Raw genomic sequence first — 16779 nt, 5'->3', positions numbered from 1 at the left:
TATTTTTATGTTGAAAAAATGCATTTTTTATTTACCAAAGTGTCTATGCAAAAGTAGTCTTACCTTCAATATGTTAAATACTACTGATGTGAATGAAAATCAAGTTCTAGAGAGATCTTAAAATCTGAAGATGCTGTCAGGTTGTAGACTTGTGCCTAAATGTAGAGAATGCTTTTTAAACACCTTTATTAAATCACTACTTAAGGCATAGGTGTACATACATTAGTAGAAAAGAAAACAAACCATATTAACATTTTTCCAATTATATACATTATACATCACATGTTCTTTCTTTGTGACCGTCATCAGTCCAGCATTACATAAGTTGCTCAATTCCTGCCCTCCCTTAAAACTCACTCCATCTCCTGAACATTATTCTGCATGCATTGTTTCCATTATTAGTTTATTTCTGTGCAATTTCTCCTTCCCTTTTCAAAAGGTCCCTCTTCCAGTTCTTTCATCTCTTTTACAATATTCAGCACTTAAAGTACAGTTGGTTTAGAGTATGATTTCTATATTGTAGTAATATATTTTTTAGCACCCAACAGAACAAGGCTTTAGAATGTTTAGGCTGTATAGATCCTGTGTCACTGTTTAAAAGAATTGTTTCCTTGGTTATAGTCAAATGCTTACCCAATATTTCTGGCAGAGTACTCTGTGTGGGATTTTTTAAATCTGCCAACTCATTACAGCCCTAAAACATAAATTCCCTGTTACCTATTTCTTCCCAGTTATACCTTTAATAGTTGCTATCTACCTGAGGAAAAATTATTCAAGTCTGCATGGGGTGTAAAAATATCCATGCAGACAGTACCAAGCAAAAATCCTAAACCTTTTGGAATGTGTTGTATACTTGCTATCCATCCGTGTATCCTCTTTGTTCTCTTGTATTTACATTCTCGCTTCCCAATCCTTTCTAACCTCTTCTGAGTAATTCATATGGTTATTGTGCAACTTTTTATGCCCTACTAATTATCACTTTTTAAAAATCAGCTTCTGTTCTAGATTCAAGTACAAAACAAAGTGCAGTTCACTTAGGATTTTCCTAGACCACTCTCTTCAGATATACTGTCATATCAGTCCATCATAGGGAAGACGGCCGTGGTGGTACAACGGTAGCATTGTTGCCTCACAGCAAGAGGTTCTCCTGTTTGATTCTCGACTGGAGTGCCTTCTGCGTGGAGTCTGCATGTCCTCCCCGCGGTCGAGTGCCCTCCGAAAGACATGCATGAATGGGCGTGCCTTCCCTGAAGGTTGGGCTGGCAACTCGGCACCATAAAATCTACTGCCAATCATTAGCAGACTGGAGTTCCACTGTGGCGACCCCTAACCGGGAAAAGCCGAAAAGACAAACATCAGTCCATCATAGGGAAGGAAGTCTCTATCCTGCAGTCCAAATTACTTCTTGGCTTCATCCCACTCTTGTTTATTTTCCCTCTCTAGTTATTTACTCCCAGTACCTTGGTTCCTTTGCCAGTTTCCTCCAGTAAATTCCAGTCCCCTTTTGCCTATTTTCTGTCCTCCTTCTTGCAGTCATCCCTGTTGGCAAAGTCTCCCTTCTCCATTCTCATGTTTTTTTTTCCATACACCTTTATTGAATTATCACTTGTGACATAGGCAGATTTACATTAATATAAAAGTAATCACACTATAATTAACAAACATTTTACCTCACATATATTGCTATGTATTGTATACCCTAAGCAACGTTACATAAATTATTCAATTCTTGCCTTTTTTTAAACAAGAAACATCTTTATTAAACCATCATTTACTACACAGACAGTAATACATTTGTACAAATGAAAACAAACCACACCAACACAATCCTAGTTGCAAGCATTTTACATCACAAGCCATAGTGACACACTCCTAGTTGCAAACATGATACATCACTTATAATCTACCCATACATTACATAGCTCACTTAAGTTCTGCCTTTTAAACCTCATTCCCCCCTTTGTGTATTGTTCCCACAGTTCCCATTTTGTCCTATGTAGTTTGCTTCTACCCTTTTCTAAAGATCTAATTAACATTTGTTTTATCTCTGTTACTATAGTCACTACTTTCAGTATAGTTGGTTTAGATTTTGATTTCCATTTTCTAGTAATTGCTTTTTTGGGATCCATTATTAGAGACAGCAAATTCTTACCATGCCTAGGCAATTCCGATTCTGTATCATAGCTCAGAAGAATCATGTCCCTCATCAGACCAATCTAGCCACCCATCATCTCTGGCAGTGCATCCTGCAGGGAATCCTTAATATCCGCCAATTCACAGCGATCCCTGAAAATATGTTCCCAATTACCTCTTTCTTCCCTGTAACTTCTCCAACATTTGCTGTCTGCCTAAGGAAAAATTCTCTGGCGTCTACTTGGGGTATAGAAATTTCTAAGCAAACATTTCCAGGCAAAAATCCTAAATCTTCTAGATTTTTGTTGCATATTTAGGAGAAATAAATATATCCTTCCATTGTTTCTTTGTGAATTGCTTATCCAGTCTCTTTCCAATCCTTTCTAACCTCCTCTGAATGATTCTTATAGTTACCATGAAATATTTTATATGCTGTGCTAATTATTCCTTTTTTAATGGCAGCTTCTGTTCTACATTCTACTAGAAACTCTACCAGTGCTGGTCTTTCATTTAGGACCCCCCATTTCTTTCTCTTTGTCAGTATTCCAATAGCAGTCCCTGATAGGGAAGGCAATTTCCAACCTGTGGTCCAAATAAATTCTTGGCATCTTCCCATTCTATCATCTTTCCTTCTCTAGTTATTTGCTCTCAATACCATAGTTCCTTTACCAGTTTTCTCCTCTTGCCTATTGTCTGTATCCCTAATTGCAGTCGTCCCTATCAGCAGAATCTCCTTTCTCCAGTCCCGTGTTGGTTTAGTTCTTAGAATATTTTCTGCTACTTTATGGAAATAATAATCTGCATAATTGCTGTTCTTAAAGGCCTGCATACAAAATCATAGTCTCTCCTTGTTTCTTGAGCATCCCCTGTGTTTCATCATCATCCCTTTCCACTTTGAATTATAGTTTTCTGTTTGCGCTATGTATAGGAGTTTTAACTGTGTAGCTCTGAAATACCCCTTCAGATTGAGTAATCCCAATCCACCCCGTTCTACTGGGAGAATCTACTTATCCCACTTGACGCTTGCTGTCTTCCCCTCCCAGATAAAGTCCTTCAACTCTTTATTAATTGCTACCCACAACTTCTCCTCTGGTTGATAAAAGTATGCCTGACCTGTGTATAAGACTAAAGGGACTAAAAGCATTTTAACTGCTTGTATCTTACTATCCATATCCGTATAACAAAACTTCCATTTTCTCAGTCTCTTCCCACACCTTACCTGCCACGCTAGAATAATTTTTAATCCATACTCCTAAATATTTCATTTTATCATGTCCCCATAAATAGGGGTGTTCCTGAACCAGTTCATGAGTGGGTGCATAATTCATCTCTCTATTGCCTTTGTTTTAGCTTCATTCATTTTGTATCCTGAAAAGATCTGAAACTGCCTCAGAATGTTCCACAATACCATAATGTCTTTCTCTTGTTTTGTCAGGTACAAAATAATATCATTTGCAAATAAAGCCAGCTTTTCTTGACTACCATACCAATTGTATCCTTGAATTTCTGAGTCCCTTATTTTCTTTCCAGTGGTTCTAAATATAATGCAAGTAATATAGGGGAAAGAGGACACCCCTGCCTGGTTCCTTTGCTCAAGCAGAAATTATCAGAGAGGACCCCACCCACTTTAATTTTCATCTCCAATTCCTTGTATATTCTCCTAATTAATCTTATATTTTTTTTCAGGAAATGCAAATGCTTCCATTGCCCTGCTTATAAAGTCCCAGCTTACTCTGTCAAATGCTTTCTCGGCATCAAGAACCACCACCAGTAATGGTATTTTCTTCCATGCTGCTTCCCTCTGGATCACTGTTCTGTTAACGTTGTGAAATGTTTGCCTGCCCTCCGCCAAACCACATTGATCTATATCTATCAGTTTTGACATTACTTTTTCCATTATTTTAGCTATTATAGACATAATCATGGTGTAGTATTGAAATGGGCCTGTATGAATCTGGATCTGATTGATTCTTACCCTCTTTAGGTATTACAGTTACCACTACTTTCTTCCAGGATGGTGTTATTTCTCCTTCTCTTAAGATATTGTTAAATAATACCTTCCAGATTTTTATCAGTTTTTTCCTCTCAGCTTCCAAACTTCCACAGGAATATCTATTCCTGGAGACTTTCCTGTAGATTGGTTATACATCACCATTTAGTAACTGAGCCTCATCTACCTCTAACTTTGGCATATTCAATTTTTCCATAAACATTTCCATTTTTTTCCATTTGTATCTTTTCTTGATTTTCATATTTCTCTGCTTTATAGAAGCTCTCATAAAATTTCCGAAATATTTCTAATACCTGTAAAGGATCTCTTGTTTTCTTTGTTATGGGCTTCCTAAGTTTGGTGATAGCCCTTTTCTAATTTGTGTTGCCTGAGTCGTTGCGCTAAAAGTTTTTGTGCTCTAATGTTATCAAAAAACTGTTGTTTAACAGCAATCTTTCTAAGCTCATGCATATTGTCGAGGTAATCCCTTATTTTCTGGTTAGCATTTTGCAGTTGATCATCTTCTTATTCTATGAGATTCCCCCTATTTTGCAATATTTTCATATTTGACCATCCCTGCAAGTAATTCTTAGTACTTGACCATAGCTCCTTTTTTTATTTCCACCCTATTTTTAAACTGCACCTTAATTTTATCCCACTCCCTAGATATATTTTCAGACGATCATTCTATCCTCTCTAATAGCTTCTGAATAATCTCTACTACCCATTCCTTAAATTCCTCGCTTTTCAGCAGATAGGTAAGAAAACACCATTCTCTCTTTTTTTTTTTTTATTTCATCACCCTGTGTTTTTATCTTGGCTATTATTGGCACATGATTTGAAATAGTTATTGGGTGGGTATCAAGACCTTCAGTTAAACGTACATGTTCCTGTGAAATGTAAATTCGGTCTAGCCTAGCTCAGTGTTTATATCTTGAGGAATAATATGTAAATTCAGTCTGAACTTTTATTACTAAATTCACATGCCAAATATTTTCATAAATTTCTTCAAAAATATACCCTCTCCCTCTTTGGTTATATTCTCCCTTCTGCCCCCCCCCCCCCCCAACAACACATCCTTACTACAACAAATCAAGTTCCAGTCCCCACCTATAGGTTATATTTCTTGCTGAAAACGGATTTTTTTCTCCCCAAATTTTTTTAAGCTCCATTAACAGCAATTTTAGGTGGAATGTAAATACATGCCAGTGTAATCCTCCTCCCTTGCCAGTAGCCTGTTAGCACTTCAAATCTGCCATTATCTTTTTATCTCCTATCACTATTGGTGCTCCTCTTGAAATTAATATAAGTACTCCTCTTTTCTTTTGTCCCATGTATTCTGCTGAATAACCATCCTAAAAACCTTTTGTTATCAAATTTACATATTCATTTCTTTCTAAGAGTGTCTCTTGTAACATAGCTATTTGCACTCTACATTTTTAATATAGTTCACTACTCTTTCTTGTTTGTATTTATCTGTAAGGCCATATAAAGACATTAAAGAAAGCATCATCATATTAAAAAGTTATTTCCACCTTTTATGTATAACACCTTTTTTGTTAAATGTCTAGCTCCAGCTGTTGTGCTACATGCATACACTGTGTGGCAGGTTGAACTTTTATACATTTGTTTCTTTTCATATCTGTTTGAGCCTATGTCACATCTTATAAAACTTTATTTTATTGAAAGCCCTCTGACAAAAAAAAAATCCCCCCAAAACCTGTTACTGTAATACTAACACACAAAACTATGTACACCTTCAAATATTGACGTTTTAACCTCCTACTAGGAACAAAAGTCCCAAACTGACAGCCACGCTCATAGACTTGAGTTAACCTAAAAGAAAGGTTATCCATGCTAAGACACATGGTGCAGCCTGTGCTTCTACTAAGTGCTGATTGGTTTTGTCTTGTCTTTTTGTAGCTCTCCCAGCTGGAAACACCCCTGAATGTTATCAGAGAACATTAACTATCTTGGGAAAGCCCCTAAATGCTGTCGGAGAACATTGTCTACTTTGGGAAAACCCCTGAATGCTTTCTGAGAACATTATCTTTTAACCAAGTTCTCTTTTTTTTTTCCTAAGCCAGTGACTCTACACCAGACTGTAGCTAGTTTCTGTCTATCAGATTTTCGCCATGGAGAAATAAGAACCAGGCAGCCAGTTTCTCTTTATCAGATTGTTTCCATGGAAGGATGAAGAACAGCTGCAGAATTGTTACTGAGCTTGCATGTATATGCTAGAAGAAAAGCCTCATAGTATTCAGTGTTCTTTTTCATTTACTTGCTGTCTCTTAAAATGTGTTAATAAATCAATCTAAGGGCTGTAATGCGGTCATTTCCCCATGCAAGAATGAGAAAAAGCACATTAATCTCTGTTTTATCATGCCTTTAACCAGGCTTTTTTAATGCATTGCAATGCCTGCATTTCTTAAAATTAAACAAGAAGAGAGGGAGAAAAAAAAACAGCAGCACCTGTCCACAATCCCCATTACACTTAAAAATAACTGAAAGAACTTTACTTTATAGCATGTAAAGAAATAGATATGCCACAAAACTGGCACTATTTAAGGGGAAAAACTCTTTACTTACTGTTAATTTTCTCCCTCCTCTTGCCCTCCCCAAAGCACTTTTCCGAACATTAATGGCACAAAGTATGGTATATGCTTTACAGTCCCCCACAAGTCCAAAAACCTCTGAAAAAGTTCAATATTTCCAGATTTCCTTTTTCTGTCATACTTCACAAATATAATTATCGCATTGTAATCCCATATTAAGTATTAATGTTGATCTCCGAAATCCTGTCTCTTCATTTCCAACATACACTCGATTCTTCTAGTCAACTCTCATGTACCCTTCCTTCTGTCCAACATTTTCCATTAAAACAGTGGAAAAGGTTTCACAGGTACAGGCTGTCTGTGGTTTTTATTACCAGAAGAGGAAGAAGTAGAATCTCTATCTGTTTCACAGCTCACTTTTTGTTGGACAAACGTTTGTATTTCCTCCTTAGCATGTACCTCATCAAAAAATGATTTTATCCCTCTAGGAAAGAATACCTGGAAGACAGCTGGGTATAGCAGTTTGAATCTCACACCTGCTTCTCGACATTCTCTGAATAGTGGAATACATTTGCTCCTCTTCTGTCTGGTGTACAATGAGTAATCATTCTCCACAAACACTCTGCTGTTTCCCATTTTTAGTACTTTGTCCTTCTGCAACAATTTGTCAGAATCAACTCCTGCTGGTAGGATTGCATCCTTACTGTTAAAAGTCTAGGTTGCTTTCTTATAGCCAGGTTTGGGGCATACACATGATCTGCCCTTTCAATTAACTACCAGTCCAGCTGCTTATTTGTGCTTTCATAAAATTAATGCAGTCCGTTCCTTCCGGCTTCTCTGGTATAGCTGAGCATCTCAGGTTTTTCCCTATGTGCTCTGTCCTCTAATTCTATTTTTTTTTTAAACATCTCTTCCTGAGCAGTCTCGTATTCAGCCATCCTTGTCTTTATTTCAGCCTCTGATTTTTGCAGCTTTATCGTATCATCTGAGTATCTGTTTAAAGCTTCTTCCATTTTTCCCAGCCTTTTGTTTGTGTTGATGTACTTCATCAGTGTTTTGTTTATTTTAACCAGGTCTGTATGCAGTTGTCTTATATATTCCTATAGGTTGCTGTGTAAGTCATGTCTAAAGTTTGCATTGCTTTTTGTTGAATAGCTGCAGAACTCTCCCCAGTCAGTGTTTCTTCCTCGCTTTTTGTAGTTGATTTTTTCCAGGTTTTCTGTATTTCTTTATTGGCATCTAGTCAGTACACTTACTAGCCAGTTACTGAAATTTACCCATAAGCACAAGTCTACTGGCTTTCTCTTCTGGGTTTCTATTTTCACACTGGGAGAGCTAGAAACAGGTGTGCAGCCATCTTGGAAGATTGTGGACTTGGACTCTTCAATCTTTCATTCCAGAGGTGATCACTAAAACAAAGTTGAGTCACGCAATCCATTTGCAAGTCTTTAATCTTAACTAAATACTGTAGTGGAACGGAGTATTTTTTTTTACAATGTTAGGATGTACTTCAGTGGCTACGTTTCCATTTCACAAATCAGAAAAAAATGATGTTCTTCATCTCACATTGCTGCAGTCCTAACACTTGGGTAGTCCGCTGTCCCTCGGTCGGCCCGAATATCAGAGTATAAGGCTGACGTCGGTCAAGGCGCATTTGACTGACATCAGAACGTCAGGGTACAAATGCGCATGACCGACGTCATATCCTCAGTCTTTTTTGCCGCATGGTCCGATGCAGAAGCAGTGTTGCAAGTGCCATTCGGCGTTCTGAAATTTTTCGAATTCGGAGTTTCAGACCGAAGTCAGAGTTGGTTAAGTACCCCGTTGGGGAATATTTTGTTTTTTTCTTGCCTCAGTGGTTTACCGGATGTCAGAAAAAGTGAATAACTGTATTTCTTGTGGGAAACAGATACCGCATAGGGATTACCATAATTTGTGTATACCTTGTTTGGGACCTGAGCACGACGTTGTTGGGTGTCGCTTTGTGCTAGGTTCAATAAACGCACTATAAAGCCAAGGTTGGATTGTGCCAGGTTGGTCTTTGGGAAGCGGTGCAATTACAATATGCCGCCGGATGCTCCGCGCCAGCTTCCGCAAAGAAGCGCAAGGACAAGGCAGTTAAACCTAGGTTAGAGGAGTCGTCCGAACCGGACGCCGGTTCTTTAGAGGCGCCAGTGGAACCGTGGTTCCGACGGAGGCCTCTCTGGAGTCCCAGGGAGAAACTTTGTTTTACAGGATGTGGCCTCCCAGGAGGCAGGTCAGGCTGTAGGGGCTTCTCAGATAACTGTACTCCCTCCCTTCCTAAGGTGTCTAGGCCCTCTCTTTCTCCTTCCAAGGCTTCTCCTAGAGGCAGGTCTAGTTTTGCTTCTGTGGGTGTCACTCCTAGTTCTTCAGGTTCTGTGCCCAAGAAGCACATGCTTAAAATGGCAGAAGATTTAATTACTTTAATTAGAGGCTCTATGCCCCTCCTGATAAGAGGCCTAGGATGGAACCTGTGTTGGGGATTATGAGCAGGCTTCGATGTGTCTGAGTCTTCGGCTGAAGACTTGCAGGAGTATTCTCATTATTCTGATTCTGATGTGGATGATTCTACTCCTTCTGCTTCTCCTCCTGAGGATTTTTCTTTTTCAGAGACCCTTCACTCCATGAGAGAGCATTTTAAATGGGAAGGTCAGAATTTCTCTGATTCCAGGAAAAGGCTTAGGGAATTTTTGTTTTACCCCAGCATAGGCCTTTAGCTATACCTCCTGTTCTGAATGTGGTGGAAGATGTGTTTGCAGAGGCTTCTCTTAATCCTGATTCTTTGCCTCCTGCTCCTGTTAAACCAGATAGGTATTACAGGGTGCCTGAAGCTCATAAGTATCTTTTAAGAGTCCTAGGGCAGACCCAGAAACTGTTAGCCAGGGGCCTAAGGGTGTTAAGGCTTCTGTTGTCAAGAATCCGGTTCCTGCAGATAAAGAGGCCAGGGCCTTGGATAGATGGGGAAAGAAAGTTTATACTTCTTCAACTCTAGCCATGAGAGCTTTGAATTGCCAGTTTCACATGTTGAAATATCAAAATTATCTCCTTTCACAGTTGAAATCTAAGGTTGATGCTCTGGCGGAAGGTATTGATTGTAAAGAGTTACAAGATTTAGTGCATGTTTCTGAACAGGTGGGTAAGCATTCTTTGCAATGTGGTTTTGATGCTGTGCAGGCCTCGTCTAGGGTGGCTGCCACTGGGTCAGTTCTTCGCAGGCATGCCTGGCTGAGGGATCAAAATTTATCTGACCATGTTAAAACTAGGATTTTGGATGCCCCTTTGCAATCTGATGTCTTGTTTGGTTCTCCTGTTGAGGCAGTTTTAAAGAAAATGGAAGACAAGGCTAAGTCTATGCAGACTGTTAAAGATTTTTGCAGGTTCAGCCTCCAAAGTTTAGTAGAAATTGGCCTACTAAAGGGTGGACGATCCTTCTTATGATTCCCAGTCTAGGGGTAGATCTAGACGTGGCAGGGGCAGAGGTCAGGGCTCTTTCAGGCCTAGGACAGGGAGTTCTCCTGCACAGTCTTCGGGTGAGGGCAGGGGTCATTCCTTTCGTAAGCAGACCCAATGACCTACCTTTTCAGCTGCCAGAACCTTCTCGCCTGGCAGCACCTTTGGGAGGAAGGTTGGCACTTTTCAAAGAAAATTGGAGTTTGATTACCCAAGACAGATGGGTACTGGATATCATACATCACGGTTACAGGTTTTATTTCCATACCTTGCCTCCTTTCAAAGGCATGCCAGACATTCCTCCTCAACAAAGAATAGAGGCTCACAAGCAAATTTCTCTGTTACTCCAAATAGGGGCCATACAGCCGGTTCCTATGCCAGAAAGGGGCCTAGGATTTTATTCTCGCCTGTTCCTTGTGCCAAAAAAGGGGAACACGTGGAGACCAATTTTGGATTTATCTATCCTCAACACTTATCTGGACATTCCCAAGTTCAAAATGTTGACGTTACAACAGCTTTTACCTCTACTGGGCAAGGATCACTGGATGGTAACTTTGGATCTCAAGGAGGCTTACCTTCATGTTCCTATCAGGCTAAGTTGCAGGAAGTATCTGCGTTTTCGGACTGGGACTTCTCACTATCAGTTCTCTGCATTGCCCTTTGGCTTATCTACTGCGCCCAGAGTATTTAAGAAAGTTCTGGCTCCAGTGATAGCTTTCTTCAGGCTAAAAGGAATACAAATCTATCCTTATTTGGACGATTGCCTGATTCTGGCTCAAGGAAGGGACGAGCTTCTTCGCCATTTGGAATATGTGATAGCAGTGCTAAGATGCCTGGGGTATTCTGTGAACGAAATAAAGTCCAGTCTAGTACCCTCTCAAGACATGTGCTTTCTGGGTGTAAGACTGAATACAGCATCCCAGATGGCCTTTCTAACCCCGGACAAACAAAAGAATCTTTCCCTTTACTTCCATCATCTATCTCTTCAGTCCGGGCTGACTGCAAGGACAGTCCTTCAAGCCTTAGGGTTCATGGCATCTTGTATTCTGGTGCTTCCCAATGCCAAACTGCATATGAGGAAGTTGCAATGGTATCTCAAGAATGTATGGACACAGCACTGCCAGCGTCTGGACACTGTCATTCAAATAATACCTTGCATTCAAAAGGAATTTTTGTGGTGGGCTCAGGAATGTCACCTAAACAAGGGACTCTCTGTGACCCGCCAGAGGCGAGTCAAATTTTAACGACAGATGCCTCAGACAAAGCTTGGGAGCTCATCTAAACGGAAAGTGGATACAAGACAAGTGGCCTGTCAGACTACAGCATCTACATATCAACTTGAAGGAGATGTTAGCAGTCCAGTTTGCATTAATAGCTTTCAAGGATTTACTTCTTCCAGGGCAGGTGTTGATTCTAACAGACAACACAACTGTCATGTGGTACATCAACAAGCAAGGGGAACACATTCTTATCCTCTATGCAGGCAAGCAATGATTTTGTGGGAGACTGCTCTCAGTTTACAACTAAGTCTTCAGGCAAGGTTTCTGCCGGCAGCACAGAACTCCTTAGCAGATGTGTTAAGCAGACAAATCATGGATCCCCACGAGTGGAAACTGGATCTTCATGTATTTCAGAAATTGACAGTGTCCTGGGGAACTCCAGACATAGATCTGTTCGCTTCTCCACTAAACCACCAGCTGCCAAAGTTTTGCACAAAGCGGTTTCATCCCACAGCTTGGAAAGTGGATGCTCTTTCTTTCAGTTGGAAAAATCTTCATGTGTATGCCTTTCCACCTCTGCCTCTCCTACCAAAGGTACTTCTGAAGGTCAGACAGGACAAGCCAAGGATGATTTTGATAGCTCCAGATTGGCCTCGACAGCACTGGTACCCATTACTGAGAAGTCTAGTACGGAAGCCTCCATGGCCTTTGCCTTTGATTCCACATCTGTTGTCCCAGGAGGACAGTCATTTGCTCAATGTCAAACTTCACTCTCTTCACCTAACAGCATGGCATATTCTGTTTTAAACCATAGAGGGTCTCAACTTCCACAACAAGTTTTGAATGTGATTTTGGAAGCTAGAAGGCCTAGTACAAGGAAAGTGTACGCAGATAAATGGAAGAGATTTTTATTTTGGAGTGCAGCTAAGGATTTGGATGTTTCTGAGCCAGATTTAAGTGTGGCTCTTCAATATCTTACTGAGTTATTGGACAAAGGTTTGTCCTTCTCTTCTATTAAGATTCATGCTGCAGCAATTTCAGCTCACTATGACTGTGACCCACCATTGTTTTCTCATCCTTTGTTTAAGCAATTTCTTAGAGGGGCAAAGAATATAAGACCCCCGCGAAGGGCTCCTACTCCTGCTTGGGATCTCAATTTTGTGTTGGAGAAACTCACTCTACAACCTTTTGAGCCTGCAGCTACTGCTGAGTTGAAATATTTGTCATGGAAGACTGCTTTTTTGTTGGCCATTACCTCTGCAAGAAGGGTTTCTGAATTGCAGGCCCTTATGGCAGTTGAGCCTTTCTTAATTTTCCATAAGGATAGGGTATCTTTACGTACTAATCCTTCCTTTATGCCTAAAGTGGTTTCTAGTGTGGCTTTAAACCAAACTATTCATTTGCCTACTTTTATGCAAATCCCCAAACTAAAGGGGAAAAGATTTTGCACACTTTAGATGTACACAGGCAGTTGTGATATTATTTGGACAGAACTAAAGGGTTCAGACAATCTCAGCAGTTATTAGTTTCTTTTGCTTTGTGCTCTCAGGGCAAGCCCGTGTCAAAACAAACTATTTCTAAGTGGATTGGATTTTGCATTGCTTTCTGTTATTCCCATCATGGCAAAGAGATTCCAGCTGGGATTAGGCCTCATTCCACTAGGGCTACTGCCACTTCAACAGCTTTTTGAGGGGGTGGCTACTAAGGATATTTTGGAGGCAGCCACTTGGAGTTCAGTGCATACCTTCTCTAGGCATTACCACCTTCCTCTGTACTCTAAATCCAGGGCTGGTTTTGCCACTGCTGTGTTGCAGGGCATTTTGGCAGCTCCTGCTTCATTATAGTTTAGCCATCCTCCCTTACCTCTGCTTTGGGATTCTACCCAAGTGTTAGGACTGCAGCAATGTGAGATGAAGAACATAGTACAGTTTTGTACCTACCATAAATGTAGATGTTCGAAGCTCCACATTGCTGCAGTCCAATTTACCCTCCCTCCTTCCCCTCTGCAGTTTGAGGTGGTTGTGTGGGTTGGGTTATCCATCTGAGGTATAGTGTATATATTGTATATATTGTACATATTTTTGGTGTTAGGCTGGTTGGTTGTTTAGTTGTTGTCTATGGGTTTTGACCTTTCTTTTTAGGGTCTTCTGACATCTGGGGCAAGAAAAGACTGAGGATATGACGTCGGTCATGCGCATTTGTACCCTGACGTTCTGATGTCAGTCAAATGCGCCTTGACCGACGTCAGCCTTATACTCTGATATTCGGGCCGACCGAGGGACAGCGGACTACCCAAGTGTTAGGACTGCAGCAATGTGGATCTTCGAACATCTACATTTATGGTAGGTACAAAACTGTACTTTTCATAGCATAAACAGCTAACAGTTTAAGACAGAAAGTGTTGAACGTCACAATATCTAGGTGGCTTTCTGATTTGCTTTTTGTGTTGTCATTGAAAATAAAACTGAGAATTCTCTAATAAGCTTAAGGCTCATTCTATTAGAGCTGTAGCTCAGTCCGTCAAGAATACCTCTCTGGGTGATATTTGTACAGCTGCAGCATGAGCTTCTCTGTATACTTTTGCAAGACGCTGAAAGCAGAGTATGATATCAAAGGTCTTGATCTTGGTTTGCCTTCAAGTCTGTAGTCATCAAGGTTATTCTGTCATGATATCCGCCGTTAGTCTTGAAAAAATATCACTTTCTTGCTGCCAGAGCAATATAAATAAGATATGCAGCTAAATGAATTGTTTCAGCCTATGTTGGTAGTACAAACATTGTCAGTATAATACTCCACTTTCCTTAAAAAAAACAAATTTCTGAGAAGTATGATGCAAATGAGAAGATTCAATTAAATGTTTGTAGAATATCTGCATTTTAGGGGTCTGTTTTTTTTTTTGTTTGTTTGTTTTTTCACCTGTGCATTTTGATACATTTTGTGTTGTCTTTTAACAGACTGATTTTTGTAAGTGTAGTATACATTGAAATGACTACAGATACTTGTCGAACTATGTGCTGTTGACAGCATCCTGACTGGTGGTGGAGCTCACCATTTGATAGTGAAAGCATTATTGAATCTATTTCACTCGCTTGTTATATCACTGTGCAACTTGGATATGATGCTAATATTTAGAGGGTTGAAGTGCCATCCGTCATTAGTACCCATTATTATATATTATCAATTTGTAATGTTACATTTAATTGGTGATCAAAGAATAAGATATTTTGTTTCATTTCAGTTAATTTTGCAGTCACCTTCTTGCTGTTTCATATTTAATGTCGGTTTATGCAGAATAAAGGGATCTAACTAAAACTTAATTATTCAGAGTTCACAATTAGAATACTGTGAATTTAAGTAATGAAACATACAATCAATTGACCAAACCTGAGCAGCGGAATTCCTGTTTTACATCAGCTGCTGCAAAAATAAAGAATGTGGAATTTTGAAGTTTAGATTTATTCTGTATATTAGTTCATTTTGCAACTAGTGGTAAGAAAACTATGCATCTTACTGGAAATCATTTAAACAGTTTTAACTCCATTTATTAAACTAATGGAAATGCACAAGTGCCATATTTAGGTGTTGAGAATCTTAATGTGCAGTTATTTCAATATTCTGCAGAATAAATCACATAATTGTATGACTAAAGTGATATCATTGTGTGGAAACTTTAGTTTGATTGGTTCCCCCATTGATAACATGTACTTTCTCTGGATTCTATTAATTGACTGCTTTTTTTTTTTTTTATTCAGTTGAGAAACTACTTAAATATTTGTATCCGATGGCTTTTGGTACTTAAAGTTAACCAAATATAGAAGTTGAAACGTCGTACCAGTGGTGAATGCTGCTCATCTAACCTGTGTGATAGTTATTTCTTGTTTATCGCAAGTGCTTATATAGGTTTTCTGCTTTTCTAAGACCAGATATATTGTGTTGCATTTCATTCATCCTAAATACGTGTAGTCATGATGTTCTAACAGTGAAGCTGAGATGACTTAGTGCAAGTAAGCTAGAGAATCATTATTTTAAATCTTATTTTGATGCTCTTTTAATAATGGCAAGTATATGACGATTCATGATTTACAGCTTGTTTTCTATTTACTGTCAGTGGTTTATGTACAGTTTGTAACATCTTTTTTTTTCTCTTTCTCTTTGCAGACATTTATAGTAATAAACAGAGGGAAAACAATCTTCCGATTTAGTGCCACGCCTGCCTTGTACATTTTAAGTCCTTTTAATCTACTTAGAAAAATAGCTATTAAAATTTTGATACATTCATATCCTTTTCAAATATGCCTTAATTTCCTATTTTCATTTTTGGTTATGTTATTGTAACTTATAAAAACTCAATATATTTTTGTTTACTTTGACCATTGTATGTTGCTCAACATTGCTTTTGTGCTTATAAATGATGACTTATTTATGTTTATTTTACAGGATATTTTAACTTACAGGTTGTCATTTATAGAAGTAGGGGTAGCTGCTAGATGGAACTTTTCATACCCAAACGATAAGTTCATAGATTTCTGCAAAATTTGCCATCAAGAAGCTTAGCCACAACACCCTTCTAGTGTTGAATAGACTAGTTTCCTCTGAACAGATTGTCACTTGCATTAATACCAGACATGAACTTGGTTACCCATCCAGTCATTGAGGTTGGTTTTTAAGGTATTCAGGACGGTATTTTATTTGGTATGTTGAGGGAGTTTTTTCCAAAGGTGGAGAATGTGCAGGATAAGAAATCTATCACACCAGCATCAGTAGTTATTCTTACGGTGGAGGTATAGGCCTTTGGATCTGGTGTTTATCAGACTGTCTGCTTTATGATGGTGATCTGGTGAAAAAAAAATTATATGGATTTCTTGCATTAAAAAATCTCATTCCTAGTGGCTTCTTTAATATAAACGCTACCTGGATACACTTGGTTAAAATATATAATTAATAGTTTGATTACTAACCAGAATTCCGGTAAAACATTTTGCTTTAAGGGCATCCTGAAAAGACAACAGTCAGAATCTTCTGAACTGTACTTCTGTTGGTGACAAGATCTGTTACATTGCATTATATGAGTCATAGTAGTCACAGAGAGCTACATTCCAAAAATGGAACTGTATCTGCAGGACACTGGCTCTTCTGTACATTTATACTGCCAAACACTGTTTACCCACAATAGTAATGGTTTGTATATCATGTCACTTGATGTCTGAATTGCATGGGCAAGACGTTTGACTGACAGCACACAGTTCATTGAAAGCTGTATACATTTTATTGTATTCTTATTCTTTCATTGTATTTGTTCAGTGTTACAGAGGATCACAGTCACCTGTAGTATCATGAGAAAAAAAAGATTAAAGGTTGTCCACTTTTTATCCACAAATCTTTTCAGTCATTAACATCTGTTTAGGAAACT

The 16779-nt window shown here is 38.9% G+C and overlaps 1 protein-coding gene across 1 annotated transcript in view; it reads left to right on the top strand.

Moving 5' to 3' along the window:
- The window catches only part of LOC122810590 (sodium channel protein type 8 subunit alpha-like), an 840143-nt gene that overhangs the window by 511255 nt on the left and 312109 nt on the right, over nt 1-16779 (top strand). Inside the window, exon 3 of the mRNA XM_044082167.1 lies at nt 15528-15646. Within this exon, the coding sequence (XP_043938102.1) occupies nt 15528-15646 (119 nt within the window). The remainder of the gene's footprint in view (nt 1-15527; nt 15647-16779) is intronic.

Source organism: Protopterus annectens, chromosome 9.part0 (genome assembly GCF_019279795.1).
Source record: "Protopterus annectens isolate FY-2018-M chromosome 9.part0, PAN1.0, whole genome shotgun sequence".
NCBI classification, from domain to species: Eukaryota; Metazoa; Chordata; order Ceratodontiformes; family Protopteridae; genus Protopterus; species Protopterus annectens.
The sequence above is the reverse complement of the archived record's forward strand: the minus strand, read 5'-3'. Positions and strand labels throughout refer to the sequence as shown.